The following is an 18,490-nucleotide window of genomic DNA, read 5'->3' as shown; positions in this document are numbered from 1 at the left end:
AGTGCAAGTCAGACGACATATAATATGTCGTCTGAAATTTGACAATTCTGGAAGATTTCAAAACTTTATGTCGTCTGAATGAAAGACCAACAACATTTAAATGTTGAGTGAAAGAAGAAAAAATGAAGGATTTGTTGAAATAGATATAGTGTGATACAACTTGACACTGCATATAATCGTCGACCTACATAATCTACAACGATAAATACATTCACATGATGTGGTTAGATGAGATTTCTAATGACAATTTAATGTCAATTAATATTGTCAAATTTAGAAACTTATTAAACTCTATATCGTTTGAATGAAAAACCAACGACATATATATGTCGTTGGGTAAGATGACTTATATCGTTTGATTATCTATTAGACTTCATATTTTTGTTGCTTGTTAGAAGGATTTATATCGTTTGATTGTCTATTAAACTACATATTCTTGTTGCTTGTTAAACGCACTTACATCGTTTGATTGCGAATTAAACTTCACATATAACAAGGAAAGTAACTCTTCATTAAATGTCAATAATCCACTTCAATTACAAAATCAATTGAAGTGTAAGAATAAAAATATATAATAACAATACATATTACTCCTAATCTACATATAGAACTACTACTACATTCTCATTTCTCCTTTACCATGAGCGCAGAGTTCTCGAAACTGCAGCAAGATAAGAATCATGTCATGTACATCCTCCAATCTTTTCCTGCTATGTGTAGCCACAAACAAACTTTACTGCATTTAGAAATTGTAAAGAGAATAACTACAACGTTGTTAAATCGGTCACAATACAGATTGAAAAATGGATATTATAGTACATACAAAATCTAACACATCATAACAACACTCACAAATCCATATTATAGTACATACAAAATCTAATATGGATTTCTTCACAGATGCCTTGATAAGTCAGAAATAGAGAATCCAAAAATAAATGCAAAATGGATGAAGGGTCCCAAAAACATGACTCCATTTTGTTATTTGCTAACACTTCAGTTCAGTTCTTCTTCTTCTTCCCTCCCATTTACTTTTCCTCTAAGCCATCTTATTATTTAGTCACCCAACACCTTCAGCTATCGACTTTTATTGAGTTAGAGTATAATCAAAAATTGAACACTAACACCATCAAATGCAGCAGAACAGCTAGAATAAAAAAATTCTAAAAAGGTACAACCTTTACCTGTTAGATAAGCAGGGATCGAATTACGAACTGCTCCTTTCTCTCACATAGAGACTGAATGGTCCATGATCGACTTCAAGCACTAGGGAAAAAAGGCAACAGTGAATAGCAAGCTAATTAACTATGGGATTATATCTTAGATATTAGCCCTAACAAGCAACCCAAAACCAATAAAGCAAAATTGAATATGATTAGAAGCAGAGTAATCAGATAATACATCCCACTATTATTCATAACCGGATTGAATAAATATTAAACACAAAAGCAAACTAGCCAATTCAATTGAAGACTGAAACTTTAGATTTTGAAGACGGAATCTGTATTTGTTCTTACTTTAATTTCTTTTTCTTCGGCATACTACAAAATCAAAAACATGAGCGGTTGGGTTAGTTTTCAACAGAGGAGCACGTAGTTGCAGATGCAAGCAGAGAGATATAGACAGGCCCTCAAAACCCACCCGTGCCCAAAGCCAGCCAAAACCAAACCTCCAATTTCAAATTCTAAATAGATCAATCGATGCTTCTCTTCTGAAATGCTTCAATCAACAGAACAAGATCAAACCAGTCAGTTGGAACTCAATAACTACGTACGCACACTAAGATTATACATGGAATGTAGAGGTACCAAAAGAAAACGATCCATGATGCATCAATAATCCAAATACGATTATTTCAAATCAGCACTTTAGCTCAAATCTAGTTTAACCGCAACAATGAATCAAATCAGACATACGTATTAGCATCGACACTACAAGATAATCTCAAGTTCGTAAAAGCAAATAAGAAAATGAAGACAGTGCCAAACATACACAAACCGACACCACCCAAAACAACTAAATCATTCACAATCACCTTACCATCTATCCACATCATACAACAAAAATCCAACGCCGACGCCGGAATCCACCGCAAACTCGGGAAACCCACTAACCACCATGAACTCTCCTCATATTTTGGATCGGGTTCGAACGAATGAAATGAATCAATCGGCTCGCTCTACTTTCCGTCGACACTGACATACCCTACACTAACTCAAATTTCAGTGAGATCGACTCCACCCAATCTACAATAACCCAAATTTCTAAATCCAAATGACCCATATATAGGATAGAGGAAACAAAAAAGAAGAAGAAACATAGAGAGGAAGAGAAGAACGTCTGCAATCTAGAGAGAGAGAGAGAGAGAGAGAGAGAGAGAGAGAGNGCGCGCGANAGAGAAGAAGAAGAAGAAGAAGAGAGAGAGAGAGAGAGAGAGAGAGAGAGAGAGAGAGAGAGAGAGAGGAGAGAGAGAGTAGANAGNGAGAGAGAGAGAGAGAGGCCGTGCGGCCAAAATGAGAAAGAAGGGGAAGGAAAGAAACCTAGAGAAAGAAGGGGAAGGAAAGAAACCTAGGAGGAGGAAGAGTAGAGATAAGGGAGTTGATTGACGGTGACCTTTCGGCCGGCGGCGAGATAAGGGCAGCGGAGAGAGGGCACGACGACAGTGCGGCAGCTGCTCTCATCTCAGTCTCTCTTCACCTCTCGAACTGAAATAGGAGAGGCTAGGGTTTCTTCCCCTTTTAAGGGGTGAATCAACAATTCAGATGAGAAAAGAAAGAATGGAGGGCTAGGATTAATTGGTCATTATAAAAATTAAAAATAGATTGCTAGCACACATGCTATATCTTAACCCCTAACCCCTAACCCCTAAACTCAACTTTCTATCCTTTTTTTCTTTATTTTTTAATGAGCTTTTCTATTATTTTTTCAGGTCAATTGTTTTGACTTTTTAAAATGTTTATCATACAACATATATATGTAGTTTGAGTTTATTAAAGAATATCAATTTAACGTTGACCGTGTCGACCGAGACCCGAACATTATCAAAAATGTCTGAATGTTGTACCATGGCTAGGTTTCGCTATCATGATAATATCTAATACTCAAATTTTAATTTTTTAAGTTTTAGTCATCTCAATCATAACGAGTCTACTAATATGTTACAAGACGTTTACTAGATTATACCTAAACGTGTATCTTTATAAGACAACTGTATGAACGAAATCTAATTTGCAAATTTTGACAGTACAATGTGATCAAAATAGTTAAATATGGATACGATAGAAAGTTTACCCATTTTCGATAACGTTTGGGTCTCGATCGGATGGGTCAACTTTATTTACACATATATATTGTTATGCTTCTCTATGGGAACTATACTATCGATTTGTAAAAGTGTCCGAATTTTCACATGGATTAGTTTCACCAATACCAAATGAGAGTTTGAGTTTTGACGAATCAAAAATATAAGTTTTGGATGGAGTAGATTAGAGCGTTTCCATTTTGATAATTGTATTGACTTTTTCAAGTATTAATCAGACAACATGTATATGTAGTCTAACTTTGTTGAAGAATGATCAAACTAACGTTGACTGCATCGATCGAGACCCGAACATTATCGAAAATGTCTAAATTTTGTATCATGGCTAGGTTTCGCTATCATGATAATATCCAATACTCAAACTTGAATTTTTTTAGTTTTAGTCATTTCAATCATGACGTGTCTACTAATGTACTATAAGACGTTTACTACATTATACCTAAACATGTATCTTTATAAGCCAACTGTATGAACGAAATCTAATTTACAAAATTTGACCGTACGATGTGATCACATAAGTAAAATATGGATACGGTAGAAAACTTACCAATTTTTGATAAAGTTTGGGTCTCGATCATACGAGTCAACTTTATTTACGTTTAAATTTTTCTATGGGGACCTATATAATCGGTTTATAAACGTGTTTAAATTTTCTCATACATTAGTTTCACGGGCACTCAATGAGAGTTCTAGCATTCACGAATAAAAAAAAATAAGTTCGGCCAGAGGAGCTAAGAGCGTTTTGTAAGGATAATAGACATATTGTTTGTTGACCAATTTCGAACCTCTTACTACCACATATTTATGTCATCTAAGTCACACAAAGAATTCGTTAAGAGCGGGAAAATTTTGAATTCGCTAAGATTTGGAAAATTGTTTTCGCGCGTAATTGAAAATTTAAAGTTCTTTCTGGACGTCTCATAAGTAAAACTCTGCACAGGGAAATTTGAATTGAAAATTTCAGTTTCTTTCAGTCGACATATATTTGTCGTCTCCAGAATTACATTAAAAGAGCTGAAAACCGGATTTGGACAGCCTTCCTCAGACAACATATATATGAGGTCTCAATTTTCAGCAAAAGTGAGAATTTCTAAGTTCGAATTGAAAATTTCAGTTTCTTTCAGACGACATATATTTGTCGTCTCCAGAAGTACATTAAAATATATGTCGTCTCCAGAAGTACATTAAAAGAGCTAGCTGAAAACCGGATTTGGACAGCCTTCCTTAGACAACATATATATGATGTCTCAATTTTCAGCAAAAAGTAAGAATTTCTAAGTTCGAATTGAAAATTTCAGTTTCTTTCAGACGACATATATTTGTCGTCTCCAGAATAACATTAAAAGAGCTGCAAACCCGATTTGGACAGCCTTCCTCACACAACATATATATGAGGTCTCAATTTTAAGCTAAAAACCTCATTTCAGACAATTTTCATATGACATATATTTGTCGTCTCCAAAAGTACATTAAAAGAGCTGAAAACTAGATTTGAACAGCCTTTCTCACACAACATATATATGAGGTCTCAATTTTCAGTTAAAAGTGAGAATTTCTAGGTTTGTTGACACCACACCTATATGTCGTATGATTTTTACAAACCTAGAAAAAATGAACTAGCCTCTAAAAGTATTGAAGTAGGATGTCATTGAGACGACTTTTACATTTTATATGTTGTCTAAAAAATCATCAGACGATACTTGTTTCATATGCTGTTTTATATGTCGTGTCTCGTGTGTCGTCTGATGATGTTATTGGCATAATGTAAACATTGTTTTGATTGGTGCTTGTCATATATAGTTATACTCATATTCTTCACTCAACAACTAATTAGCGAGTTTAACCACCATAGGTGGTCGAGTTTATGGTGGTCGAGTTGGTAATAGTCAAAATTCAAAAGGAACAAATGTAACACCCCGGATCTAATTTTACCTAATTACCGGGTGTTTCTACGAGTTACTGAAGAATTTACCCGTACACGGTAACTTAGTAATCTAACATTCGAGTTTTCTCAAATTGTTAAATTCTTTTTTTAAGGCCCTGAGGTCGTGTATGCGATGACACGAGTTCAGCGGTGCTTTCGGATTATTTGTCGGAGCTTCAAGCTAATTTTTCTGTAATTTATTGAAGGCTTGGTAAAAGAAATGTATTTATTCTGAAATTAGGAAATAGCAAATTTATTTTGGGCCGTTGGATCAGCTAGGGTTTTGATCTTGGCTGTTGAATTAAGTTTAAAAAGGAATGAGGTGGTGGACTTCGGTCAAAAGCCCAAAATGGGGTGTTGACCGTCTCTCTCTCCTCTCCCCGACTCTCTCTCTCGTCCCTCATCTCTGCCACGTCGGAGCGCCACCGTCCGGCCGTCGCTGGTCGAGCAACCACCCTCAATCGACTTGTCTCTCTCTCTTCTCTCTATTGCTACCCATCAACTTGCCAGACATCATCTATCCCGTCCGATCGAAACAAGAACCCTAAATCCCCAAAACTCAAATTCTGGCCGAATCCTTTCTTTTCCGGTGAGCTCGTGCTTCGTGAAGGTATACTCGTCACTTCCCTCTAGTTTTTCGGTCTTCCTTGAGCATCGATTTCCGAATATAGAGCCCTAATTAGATTTCCCCTGTCACACCCCGGTCTCGGTGTCGGTGGGTTTTAAGCACCGAACGCCGATCTTGAGGCGTGAACAAGTGTTACAAAGCGGAACGTAAATAAACACACTAATTTCTAAGCTCTTCACTCTAGGCTCGTCGTCTACCCGTTTTCCCGGCTTGATACAACCTAAGTATATTTTTCTGCAAAAAAATATTATAAATTAGTGGGTGAGCAAAACCACGTGCTCAGTGAGTAGACCAATGTAATATGCTAGCAAAGTCATGTCATTTTACACATGCTACAAAATACGTATATCGTATACATATCACTTCACGCAATTCATCACATCGCACAATCCTTTCTTATTAGATATCCTTCAATTTAATGATCCTCACGGGAACCTAATGACCTTCAAGTCCTATACCTCCGTGTGTCACATCCTTACTTTGGCATAATCAATCAAGAAGTTCACATGTTCCATGACTAGTCAAACAATGGATCGAACACATAAATATATATAAACTCCATATATTTCGTAAATCGACATGTTTCACTATGAAAATAGAGATATATTTCGTAAATAGATCAAAATCATGTTTTTCGACTATTTTAATAACAAATAAGAATATTTGAAACATATTACACAAATCCACTCACCTCGATAGTATCGAAACCCCACCATGAATACCGATCGTAAACCGAGCCACCTAAAACGAGCCATCTAGAATCACCATTGGATCTGACCCAAACTTCTAGGATAGAAAGAGGACATCGATACGAACCTGTAGCCATTCGCGGATTCAAAATCGAAGTTACAGATCAAAAGTTATGATCGGCCAAAATTTAGTCATAACTCTAGAAAGAGAAACAACTAAAGAGATAGAGAGTCTCTCAAAATTATGGCAAGAAAGCTGAACAGGGTCAGCTATTTATAGGCACAATAAGCCGACATAAAGAGTCGGTTCAAATCAATGGGCCAAAAGTAGGTCCTTCACTCTTCCAATAATACAACACCTAATGGACACATGTCATTTCATGATTCATCAACTTCCTCATCATCTGCCACGTGACAACCAACAAAGAAAATCAGCCCCATAGCCACAAGTGGGTGTGCTGCAACTTGGGGGCTAAGTAAAGAAATGACCAATAATGATGTGCCACGTCACCATTTCGGTAAATTTAGATTAAACTTCGAAAAATCGTAAAAAATAACTTGGCAGTCTGAAAAATTCACCGAAAAATACGGTGAACTCGTGACGACCTCTACTTTCTATTTCTAAGAAGAAAAATCAATTTTGAGAAATTTCAAAATTCGAGATGTTACAATCTACCCACCTAAACAAAATTTCATCCCTGAAATTCACTACACTTCCAAAAACTAAAAACACTTATGGCTCTACGCTAAGACGCTAGAATCCTAATCTACCATAGATCCTAGGGTTCTAATCCCTGGTTTGCTCTGATACCATTCTGTCACACCCCGGTCCCGGCGTCGATGGGTTTTACTCTTCACTCTAGGCTCGTCGTCTACCTGTTTTCTCAGCTCGATACAACCTTAAGTTTTTTTTTTGCAAAAAAATATTAGAAATGGGTGGGTGAACAAAACCACTCGCTCAGTGTGTAGACCAATGTAATATGCCCGCAAAGCCATGTCATTTTACACACGCTACAAAATACGTATATCGTATACACATCACTTCACGTAATTTATCACATTGCACAATCCTTTCTTATTGGATATCCTTCAATTTAGTGATCCCCACGGGAACCTAATGACTTTCAAGTCCTATACCTCCGTGTGTCACATCCTTACTTCGGCATAACCAATCAAAAAGTTCACATGTTCCATGACTAGTCAAACAATGGATCGAACACATAAATATATATAAACTCCATATATTTCGTAAATCGACATGTTTCACTATGAAAATAGAGAGATATTTCGTAAATAGATCAAAATCATGTTTTTCAACGATTTTGATAACAAATAAGAATATTTGAAACATATTACACAAATCCACTCACCTTGATAGCATCGAAACCCCACCACGAATATCGATCGTAAACCGAGCCACCTAAAACGAGCCATCTAGAATCACAGTTGGATCTGGCCCAAACTTCTAGAATAGAAAGATGACATCGATACGAACCCGTAACCCTTCGGAAATTCAGAATTGGAGTTACAGATCAAAAGTTATGATCCGCCAAAGTTTAGTCGTAATTCTAGAAAAAGAAACAACTAAAGAGAGAGTCTCTCAAAATTATGGCAAGAAAGCTAAACAGGGTCAGCTATTTATAGGCACAATAAGCCGATATAAAGAGTCGGTTCAAATCAATGGGCCAAAAGCAGGTCCTTCACTCTTCCAATAATACAACACCTAATGGACACATGTCATTCCATATTCATCAACTTCTTCATCATCTGCCACGTGACAACCAACAAAGAAAATCACCCCAATAGCCACACGTGGGTGTGCTGCAACTTGGGGGCTAAGTAAAGAAATGACCAATAATGATGTGCCACGTCACCATTTTGATAAATTTAGACGAAACTTCGAAAAATCTTTAAAAATAGCTCGGCAGTCCTAAAAATTCATTGAAAAATGCAGCGAACTCGTGGCAACCTCTTCTTTCTATTTCTAAGAAGAAAAAATCAATTTTGAGAAATTTCAAAATTCGGGATGTTACATCCCCCTTTCTTAGTTTTCTGGGTTTGAGGTTCGGTCTCCGACAAGGTCTTTTGTTCTTAGGGTTTCAATGAGTCCGTCGAGCTCAGGCGAGCCTAGTTGTGGTTAGTGGGAGCCCAGATGCATCTTGGAAGAGGTTTGGAGGAAGCTGCTCCTGTTTTGGAAGGTGGTAAAGCCCTAGGAACGCCGTGGAGGGTGGCTGGTCGGTGGAGCAGTGTCTCCCACCCTTGGATCTTCGACTGGGAGACTTGAATGGGTAACCTTCGAATCCTTTAACCACTGTGTTGCCTAGTTTATGATGGGTTGGTGATTAATCTTGGGTCTTTTATTGCTTGTTGTCGAGAACTTGGTGAATCGAAGATTTCGGGAAGGTCATGGCGAAATTCCGACAAGTCGTCGGAATCCGGTAGAGTTTTCTAGCAAGTCATCGGAATCCGGCAAGACAGTAGATCCAACAGAGAGCGGAGAAGGTAGTCTTCGACTCTTCCTTACGAATTGTGTCATAGTTTCCGGTTTAGTAAAATCTGCCATTTTAGGAAAGTTTCTATTTAGGGAGACTTTCCCGTTTTAGGAACTTTCTATTTATGGAAACCCATTTTTGGGTGCCCTTAGTGATTTATGGTGTGAAGTTGTGTAGAGAGGAAATGAATGAGGATTATACGGATGAAGAAACAATTGTAATTGTGCGGTGATTGAGGATTTCAAAGAAAATTAGACAAATAGGGAATGAATTTAGTGAAAAGGTTTGTTATTATTTAAGAATTAATTGATTTCAAGTGAAGCAAATAATTGAATTATTAAAATGTTTGTTGGAATTAAATTGGATGGTTAAGAGTTAATTAAGGTAACCTGAATTATTAAATGTGGATTGTTGTCAAGAAATGAAGCATCCATATCCCAAAGTGGAGAGTGATTGGTTAAAGGAAGTATTTGGGAATAGACAATGTAATTTTATTTAGGGACCAGTCTTAAGTCTTGGATTCGACTATTGGCTAAGGCTAAAGATAACTGTTAATCTAGAAGTAGTTGAGATTATTAACTTACGGTTTGGGTTAATTGTCTAATTGAAGGACTCAAGTAAGTGTCTATGGACGTAAAGGCTCGCCGTAGGAAGTTGACCGGCATTTGACTTGGGAAGCCTCCGCTTAGCAATTAAATAACCGAATCACTGTGAGTGAACTTTTGTTTTAAATAATATGCATGCAAATGGTTTATTGTTTGTCAATTTCTTTTGATTGGAGCATATGACGTCATTTTAATTTGACTATTTTATTTATTGTTGGAGAATGTGAATATATATTCTTATACGGATAATTATAAGGATAGTATGTATATAAATGGTAGCTAGCCATACGTGCTTTTCCGCCATAATGAGTTAAAAATTCCATTATGGCGCGACGTGAGCGTTAGACACAAGCGTCGTAGCCTTGTATGAAAACTACTTTCATATAAGGGATATGCACGTATATACACCTGTCTTTTCCGTCATAATGAGGTAAAATTCCATTATGGCGCGACGTGAGCGTTAGACGCAAGCGTCGTAGCCTTGTATGAATTTTTATTTTTCTTATTTTTTCATATAATTCATACAAGGAATATGACGAGTGTAAATATATATATATATAGTTTAGCCTGAGAGGCTCTTTATTACAAAGTATGGGAGACTAGCGAGGCTAGTCACGTTATTGTCAATTTTTAAGTTAAAAGCTTTTGAGCTTGTCACATGCAGTATAACTTTTCTGAAGAGATTAAATTTAGGAAAGCATAAAGACTTGTTTCTTTTAAATTTTATTTTTGTCTACTCACTTTAACATTTTGAAGTTGCTTCTCCCCTGGGCCCTTCGGTTTTAAATGCCCAGTTTGCAGGATTGCATAGTGAGGTCAGGCGTACATGGAGTTGAGGCATAGTCCATCATATAGCTTCCGTTATTTGAAATTTCTGTTTCCTTTCTTCTCCATTTGAGTTGCTCTAAACCTATGAATTTTTGGTCATGGGAGTATTGTTAGATTAGTGATTAAATTGGGAAGTGTTGTGACTTTGGGGAGCACAAAGGCTCCAAGAGTATAAGGGTGAATTTGGATTTTTAGAAGTATTAATTTGCAAGTGTTGTATAAGGAATGGTTGTCTATTTTCAAGGGAGGTTATGCTGAATTTTCGGTAAATTTTCCTTGGAGGTGGTCCCCGAAGGATTTACTTCGGGTTTCAGGGTGAAATTTGGGGTGGGTCCTAACAACAAATAGTCATAGAAAATAGTAATTTATGATGTTTTTCTTCTCTAAGAACTGAGTGTGTATATATGCTACATCAAGTCCTATTAGGAAACTAGCTACAACATAATATATTCCTATTAATACATAATATTCACAACCCTAATTAGACGGTCAAGGAATTTGTTGCGGCTGACACGTGTCGTTTTGATCGGCGCGGTCATCTCTGTGCTGAAATCAAATGGTGGGTCGCTTGTGTCTGAGGCTTCGGTGGGGCTGGATGTCGGTCTGGGGTGGCCGTTGTGGCGTTAGGAGACCTAACAGCAGGGTTTGGGGTCTCTGAAATTTCAGCGGGAAACCCTAGCTTTAAACCATAATTAATTTTTTTAGGTTTTAATTTTGTTAACAATATTGGTATATATACATGATGGTTCTGCATGAATGACAGAATTAAATACTACATAAGTTGCTTGGTTATTTACATCTTGATGCGTAAGAGTGTTTTCGACAAACCAGAAATTTATTATTTTTTTTTTTTTTTGGGGGACAAAAGACATTATTTGTTTCAATTGCATTATCTTGAAAGTTGGTAGACCGTAAAGTGTTACACACCGACCTACTCTGACAGCTCCTCAAAACCCTACATAATTAATCACAAGTTCTTATCCATAGCGGGTATGTCACCAAACATTAGCTCGACTTTGGAAGCTTGCATGAGGTGTAGTTCTTCTTTCCTCATTTATATATAATTAAGGCTTTGGATTTGACAACATGGGGTGGTTTATAGTTAGACGTAGCATAGTCCAAGTTTGTTGTACGTGGGTGATTCAAGGCTTTATGTGAAGAACTGAAATATTATTTACGTTCTTGATTGGTTCTCAACAATAGAAGTAGAAAACAAAACAATTGTACTCGTATATATTGTAGGTAGAGACTTGTAGTTGTAGGTTAGCCTTGCTGCCTTGGATGGGGACCTTTGTGTTAGGAAAAAGAAAAAGAAAAAGAAAAAGAAAAACGACTATTCCCATAAAAGCGCGGAGAAGAAGCGTCTTCACCGAGTAGACCACCAGCTCCCGACGTTAAATTCAGTTCCAGTTGTTCCACACTGGCATTGCCAGCAAACCGCAACCATCTCAGCTTCTTTCAATTCTACTGGAATCTCAGGTACCAATCAAGTTTCAGCTTATGTACAAGTTCTTGTTTTCTTGTTTTGTTTTTGTTAGATGATTGTCCCGCTTTACATTGATCAAGGAAGATAAGATTGAGCTGTAAACTGTTGGTTATCGTATCTTAGCTTTGTTTTTCTTGGATCTATTTCATTACTGTAGATTGATTCCAGTTTTTGAATTGTGATTCCCACCCAATATAGTTTTGTTCAGGTTGTCTCCTAGTTTAGTGTGATTGCGTTGGTTGAGGTGTTTTGATCCCAAATTTCTATCTGGGTATTGTTTTTATGAAATGGGTTTGGGTTAGATTTGTTGTGAATATAGTTGGCTTGTATATACTAGTCTGTTTTGAGGCTTTAGCTCTTAGTAAGCAAGTATTGCACCAAATTGTGCAGATGGATGAACTGGATTTGAACAAGGTGGGGAGTGGAAGGTCTCAGGAGTCAGGGCACAGCCGTGCAAGTTCCGTCGGCGGAGGGAGGTTTGAGTATTTTGGGTGGGTGTATCATTTGGGGGTGAATAAGATAGGGCATGAGTACTGTCACCTTCGTTTTCTCTTCATTCGGGGAAAGTATGTTATGATGTACAAGCGTGACCCTCATGAGAACCCCGGAATTAGACCCATTCGGAAGGGTGTTGTTGGGCCTACATTGATGATAGAGGAGCTTGGGCGTCGAAAGGTTAACCATGGAGGTGGGGGTGGGGATATTTATGTTTTACGGTTTTACAATCGGTTGGATGAAACGAAAAAGGGGGAGATTGCTTGTGCTACAGCTGGAGAAGCTCAGAAGTGGATGGAGGCATTTGATCAAGCCAAGCAACAGGCAGAGTTTGAGCTTTCGAGAGGAGGTAGTGCCAGAAGTAAACTGAACTCGGACGATGAGATTGATCTTGATGGACATCGGCCTAGAGTAAGGCACTATGCACGTGGATTGAAAAGGCTTATAAAGATTGGGGAAGGGCCGGAGAGTCTTTTGCGCCAATCCTCAAATTTGGCTGCAGATATAGGCAGAGATGGGTACTTTGAAAATGATGTTGGAGATGCAGTTGAGGCATATGAGTGGAAATGTGTGCGAACAATTAATGGTGTTAGAATATTTCAAGATGTTGCTGACTCTGATAGGGGTAAAGGTGTTATTGTCAAGGCTGTTGGAGTTATTGATGCATGTGCAGATACTGCTTTTGAAGTACTAATGAACCTTGAGCGGCGTCAGAGATATGAATGGGATATGCTGACAGGTGATTTGGAGATGGTAGATTCTTGTGATGGACATTATGATGTTGTGTACGGGACATTCAGTCCAATGTATCTTTCTAGGTGGGAGTCCAAGAGAGATTTTATCTTTTCTAGGCAATGGTTTCACGGGCAAGATGGAACATATACAATCTTGCAGTCCCCAGCTGTTCATAAGAAGAAGCCTCAGAGATCTGGATATTGTCGAACAAAACTAAATCCATCCACTTGGGAGGTTAGAAATCTGAACACATCCATGGATACTGATACTCCAAGATGTCTTGTCACACAGATGGTGGAGATACGTTCTGTTGGCTGGTGGAAGTGGAAGAAAAATCACTTCTCAAAGTTTGAAAAAAGTATCCCTTATGCACTGTTGTGCCAAGTGGCAGGTCTGAAGGAATATATTGCAGCAAATCCTTCCCTCAAATTGAAATCCGCTGCATCGGTTATCCAATCGAAGATATCTCCGGTTTCTGTTTCCAGTGGTGAATCTGAGGCAGACGGAATGCATGATGAGTTTTACGATGCAATGTCTGCTGACTCTTCTTCTTCTGATGAGGACAGTGACACTGAGATTGAAAATAAAGATGTAAAAGTGAAACTGAAGAATGTGGCATGGGCCATCACAAGCTTAGCTTTGAAGCGAACTTTGTCAGATGCTAATAAGGAACTTGATCCTAAAGCAGCTCCTTTCAAGATTGATCCAAGCCAGTTCCATGGTTCCTTGCGCAAAGCAAGGGATGATGCCGACACAGACTGCTGGACATCTCCAAGTGGTATGGGGTTCATGATCAGAGGGAAGACCTACCTAAAGGATAGTTCCAAGGTAACAGGAGGAGATCCCCTTCTCAAGCTCATAGCAGTAGATTGGTTCAAAGTTGATAAAAGCATAGACAGAATTGCCTTGCATCCCAAGTGTCTTATGCAGTCTGAAGCTGGAAAGAAGCTTCCGTTTGTACTAGTTGTGAATCTCCAAGTTCCAGCAACACCAAACTATAGTTTGGTACTTTACTATGCCTCTGATAGACCTGTAAATCCTAATTCTTTGCTTGCCAAATTTGTGGATGGGAGCGACATGTTTCGTAATGCAAGATTTAAACTAATTCCAAGTATTGTGGATGGATATTGGATGGTCAAGCGCGCTGTTGGTAGCAAAGCTTGCCTACTGGGCAAAGCTGTATCTTGCAAGTATCTCAGGCAAGACAACTTTCTTGAGATTGATGTGGATATTGGATCATCATCCGTGGCGAGGAGTATCATTGGCCTTGTCCTGGGATATGTCACCAGCATAGTAGTTGACCTTGCCATTTTGATAGAGGCGAGGGAGGAGGCAGAGTTGCCTGAATACATTCTTGGAACTGTTCGGCTGAATCGGTTGAAGATTGATTCAGCTGTTAATTTGGAGGCCTGAGGTGTGTACAAAATTCTTTAAAAATTTTAACCACCTTTTGTTTGAGCTATTGTTCCAATGAGTTTTACTTTCCCATATATGCAAGCTGCTGTAAATTAAAACATTTAGTTGAGCAATTTGACTGGCAATATTAAGTGCAACAAAGATGGAAGGCTATTTTGTTCTTCCACCGGATTTCTTTATCTGAAAAACCCCAAAATACCTAACCAAGTAAGTGTGCCAGCTCTGCACTGCATGCTATGCGAAGCATTAGGCAATATATTCATACTTGCTCCATGTTCTGAAAAAAAATGTGAGTGGAGACAGGTATGGGCTTCATGGATTTGTTATGAGTGTTGCATGTAGGTTGAGATTGTTGCTGATTAGGAATTGTATAGTATATGATCTGAAGTGGGGGAGGATTTAGCTTCCTAGATCTGTTCCATGGTTTACTGAGCTATGTTTGGAGTTCACCACCAATTCTTGTAACACTAATGGAGTCAACTGTACTTTCCATGGATTTGGGTTATTCTGCTAAATTTAGGAGAGTTGCATGGGTTGGTTGGGCTGTTTTATGGCTTGAGATATATGTTTGGTCTGAATTGAGGATCAGTAATGCTGTTGTCTGGATGAATGCCTGATGCATTTCTGGATCTTCCTAGTAATTGAGTTGCTTTTATGTTTAGAAAACTGTAGAATTTTGATCCACACATGGACATCGTCGGACTTGCAGATCTAGAGAATAGAGTCTAGGAGTTAGAGTCTATTCCTTTGATATCTTTACCGGTGCCTTAGTGGGTGTTTGTGTGATTCTGCTGTGCTAAGTTGTTTTTTATCATCATAACTCAGGGTGTCTCTTAGTGAAGTTGCCTGCTTATGGAATAAAGTATTACAAATTAGGATAATGTTCTGAAAGATATCCCTGATAGGATCGTGTCAAATCAAATTTACATGCATTTATTATTCTGAGTCATCTATTTTTTGCAGCATCTTCTCATTCTCTGTAAGATGATCGATTGTATACACTTTAGATTATGTAACACATTTTGATGCAGCACTATCTACAGTCTACCTGGCCGGGATGCATTCCAGTTTGTTTAAACTTAAATGAAAGAAACAATTAATTGATTGTCCGCATTTTTGTAGTTATCTGCTCTTGGAACTATTCATTCCTACAAGGAGTATCTGTGAAGTTGGTGGGTGGAGTATTCATGAATTTGGTGAATATTGAGGTACTCTTCTTCCATGAGCTATTTCCCCTGTGAATCTTCAAACTGCATTATATTCTAGAAAGTTCAGTAATAACCATTGTAGTGTGACATGTATGTAATCCCTTTTTTGCGGGGAGCAGGTTTCATATTTGATGCTTGTTTATTAAGACTCAAGCATTTTTGGCTTGAATGTTGAAGCATCTATTGATCATTCTTTTTTGACATAGTGGTGATTGCATTACTATAGCTGAGTGACCGAGTCTAAAGCTAGTAATAGTCTCCTTTGGTTTCATGAAAATTGTATGAGGATCAATGACCTTGGCTGATTGGTGAATCCAGAAATGCAGATGCTTGTGAGGATGAATAGTCAACATTTAGGTTTTTTTTTTTTTTTTTTTGTAAAACGTCAACATAGTTTATATTCTAGTGGATTCTTTTATAGATAAAGAAAATATCAAGTCTAGTGACTCTTCTCAAAAAAATAAAAATAAAAATTAATAAATAAATAAAAGCAAGTCTAGTCTCTAGTGACTGCACATTTCCAAAGGACACTACCTCTTGTATCTCTACACACATAGAAACTCATCTTGATCATTTCCCTGATCAAAAGGTTGAAAATTTAGCTTTAAAGAATTTAGAGAAAAAAAAAAACTAATTATGAAACTTGGTTTTATGATACTTGAAATTAGTAAATTTTATACTTCCAGAAATATGGGGAATGGATGTTTTGGGTGGATGGGTGAATTGATCAAAATGCATCAGTACATGTTGAACTTCTTTTTCAAATCAATATTTGGCTTAAAGCTACCTTAAGTACATAACTAAGCTATTAGACTTTTAATTTATCAAGTAAATGAAGAGATAAAGAGTTAAAGGGAACGAGTAAACTAGTTGAAACTCGGCATATCGGATGCTAAAGCTCCACCATGTTCCTCCTCCTTGAATGCCCCTTGATGTGATGGTGTAATCATGAAAATAAGATGCCGATCAACTGGCTTTATATGAGTGGCATGGGTACTGATGGTGAGAGTTAAAGGAAGGTTGTGGAGTTATGATGTTGAAAATGATGGGGATGGAGTTTGGTTTTGGATCTATGGGAAGTGGAGCTGTAGAGAAAAAATTGGAGCAAGGTGACTCAACATAACTATAAGAAAATTGTGACTCAACAAAGTGCTTGCTGTTCATATTAGGCTTCTAACAGAGTGATAAAAGCTTATAGGTGTGTTTCCTACTTGCAGTTCCATCAGTTTAATTTGTTAAGGTTGCTTAAAGAGCCAGCGGGCACCATTGTAACTTGTAAGAATCTTAGCTTGTTGAATGATGCATTGTAGTTTGTTTTTAGCTAGAGGTAACTTGTCTCGTTTCCCTTTCATCCCTTAGTTCCTGTCATATTTGTTCTCAAATCAATCACAATCCCCATTTTTTTCCGACTGATTGGGCTTAGTTTTATACAGTCGATCTTGAATGGCTTTGGGTTGAGAATGGAAGATGATGATTGTCTTGAATAAGGATGCTTCCAAGCATAGGGAAGGATATTCCATTTATGGGTTGTGCATTATGTTTATTAATGGAAAGGCCAACTTGATTAGGTTATGAAATGAGATATAGATGCTACTTTACCACCGGGTGGTTATTGCTTTGCAATCTAAAGATTAGATACAATGATGTTTCAAAGGAAGCGTTTCTACACTTGTCTTCCACAATGTCACATGGCTTGTTGAATCCGGCCTGTTTTAGTAGAATATCATTACTTCTTCCTTCTACTAGCTAGTTCGATCGTAGCAATATCTAACTAAATTGTATCAATTGTCCAATTAACACTGCGTTTGGATGAAGTAATTTTAATTTCTACAGAAATTTCAAAATCATAAGAATTACAATTTTATTTAAATTATAATAATTAAGAATTGTTCTAGGATATTCTCTATGTGTGTCTTGGCCTTATGCCAATAGGATATGTAGTTAGATTAGATCTATGTATTCATATCCTTACCATATTGGTATTGTGTAATTCCCTATATAAAGGGCTCCTATCAATGAATAAGATGATGACTCTCTTGCTATCTCTTTGTCTCTACACTTTATACTTCATCACGTTATCATGCACTTTGTTCTAACCCTAGAACCAATAGCTCACCATTTTTTTTTTCTAAACCCTAAAAACCAAAACCCTAAAATCGGGCAGCCTTGTTTTTCCCGATTTTTGACCAAAATTCCGACTGTCCTCCACCGGAATTTTATATCCCCAGAAAGCTCTATCCGTCCCGGATCCAACGCCACCGGTCTCACCCTGAGAACCGGCCGGAAAGTCTCCGAACCGGCCGCCGGAAGATTCCAGACCGCCGCCGCTACCGACCACCGGTTCACCACCTTCCCTTGCTCCGATCAACCTGAAATTTTGACAGCAGCTTCCCCATCCAGAGCTGATCCTCTTATCAAATTTTCAGCCCCAAATTCGAAGTATAAGTAGGCGAAACGTTATTTCTCCTCTCGGCAGCCTCTAGAAAGGTATGTTTTTGAAACCTTAAACTTTTCCAAGTTCAATAACTCGGGGAGGATAAAATCCTTTCCTCCCTTCTCCATCTCCATTCTATGCTTGGGATTTTGTGCGTGCAGGTACCCAAATCCCGGAATTTTATTCGCGGGTCAAGAGTGTGTTTGATCACTTTTGTTTCTTTGTCCGGGT

At 37.8% G+C, this 18,490-nt stretch overlaps 1 protein-coding gene and 2 non-coding genes across 6 annotated transcripts; 2 read left to right on the top strand and 1 right to left on the bottom strand.

Annotated features, from left to right (window-relative positions):
* Nucleotides 1-560: 560 nt before the first annotated feature.
* Nucleotides 561-2,418, bottom strand: LOC101302493. 3 transcript variants are annotated; one of them, XR_185220.1, is made up of 4 exons: nucleotides 2,041-2,418; nucleotides 1,518-1,719; nucleotides 1,185-1,266; nucleotides 561-710 (listed from the first exon to the last, which is right to left on the bottom strand). It is a non-coding gene; the product is annotated as an uncharacterized LOC101302493 (transcript). The 3 variants fall into 3 exon arrangements; XR_185221.1 differs by having other exon boundaries at nucleotides 614-661; XR_185219.1 differs by lacking the exons at nucleotides 561-710; nucleotides 1,185-1,266 and having other exon boundaries at nucleotides 1,299-1,719.
* Nucleotides 2,419-8,500: 6,082 nt separating this feature from the next.
* Nucleotides 8,501-9,762, top strand: LOC101302006. The gene is made up of 2 exons (XR_185218.1): nucleotides 8,501-9,062; nucleotides 9,663-9,762. It is a non-coding gene; the product is annotated as an uncharacterized LOC101302006 (transcript).
* Nucleotides 9,763-11,843: 2,081 nt separating this feature from the next.
* On the top strand, nucleotides 11,844-16,028 carry LOC101301528. Of its 2 annotated transcripts, XM_004307048.1 has the most exons (3): nucleotides 11,844-11,964; nucleotides 12,362-14,615; nucleotides 15,740-16,028. In XM_004307048.1, the coding sequence occupies exon 2, from the start codon at nucleotides 12,362-12,364 to the stop codon at nucleotides 14,612-14,614; it is 2,253 nt and encodes a 750-aa protein (XP_004307096.1). In that variant the 5' UTR covers nucleotides 11,844-11,964; the 3' UTR covers nucleotide 14,615; nucleotides 15,740-16,028. The 2 variants fall into 2 exon arrangements, with proteins under 2 accessions (XP_004307096.1, XP_004307095.1); XM_004307047.1 differs by having other exon boundaries at nucleotides 11,908-14,615.
* The last annotated feature ends 2,462 nt before the right edge of the window (nucleotides 16,029-18,490 follow it).

Source organism: Fragaria vesca, linkage group LG7 (assembly GCF_000184155.1).
Source record: "Fragaria vesca subsp. vesca linkage group LG7, FraVesHawaii_1.0, whole genome shotgun sequence".
Classification (NCBI taxonomy): Eukaryota; Viridiplantae; Streptophyta; class Magnoliopsida; order Rosales; family Rosaceae; genus Fragaria; species Fragaria vesca.
The sequence above is the reverse complement of the archived record's forward strand: the minus strand, read 5'-3'. Positions and strand labels throughout refer to the sequence as shown.

Bases quoted from the DNA above. Each gene is read 5' to 3' on its own strand.
- LOC101301528 (XM_004307047.1), top strand. From the start codon at position 12,254: ATGAAATGGGTTTGGGTTAGATTTGTTGTGAATATAGTTGGCTTGTAT.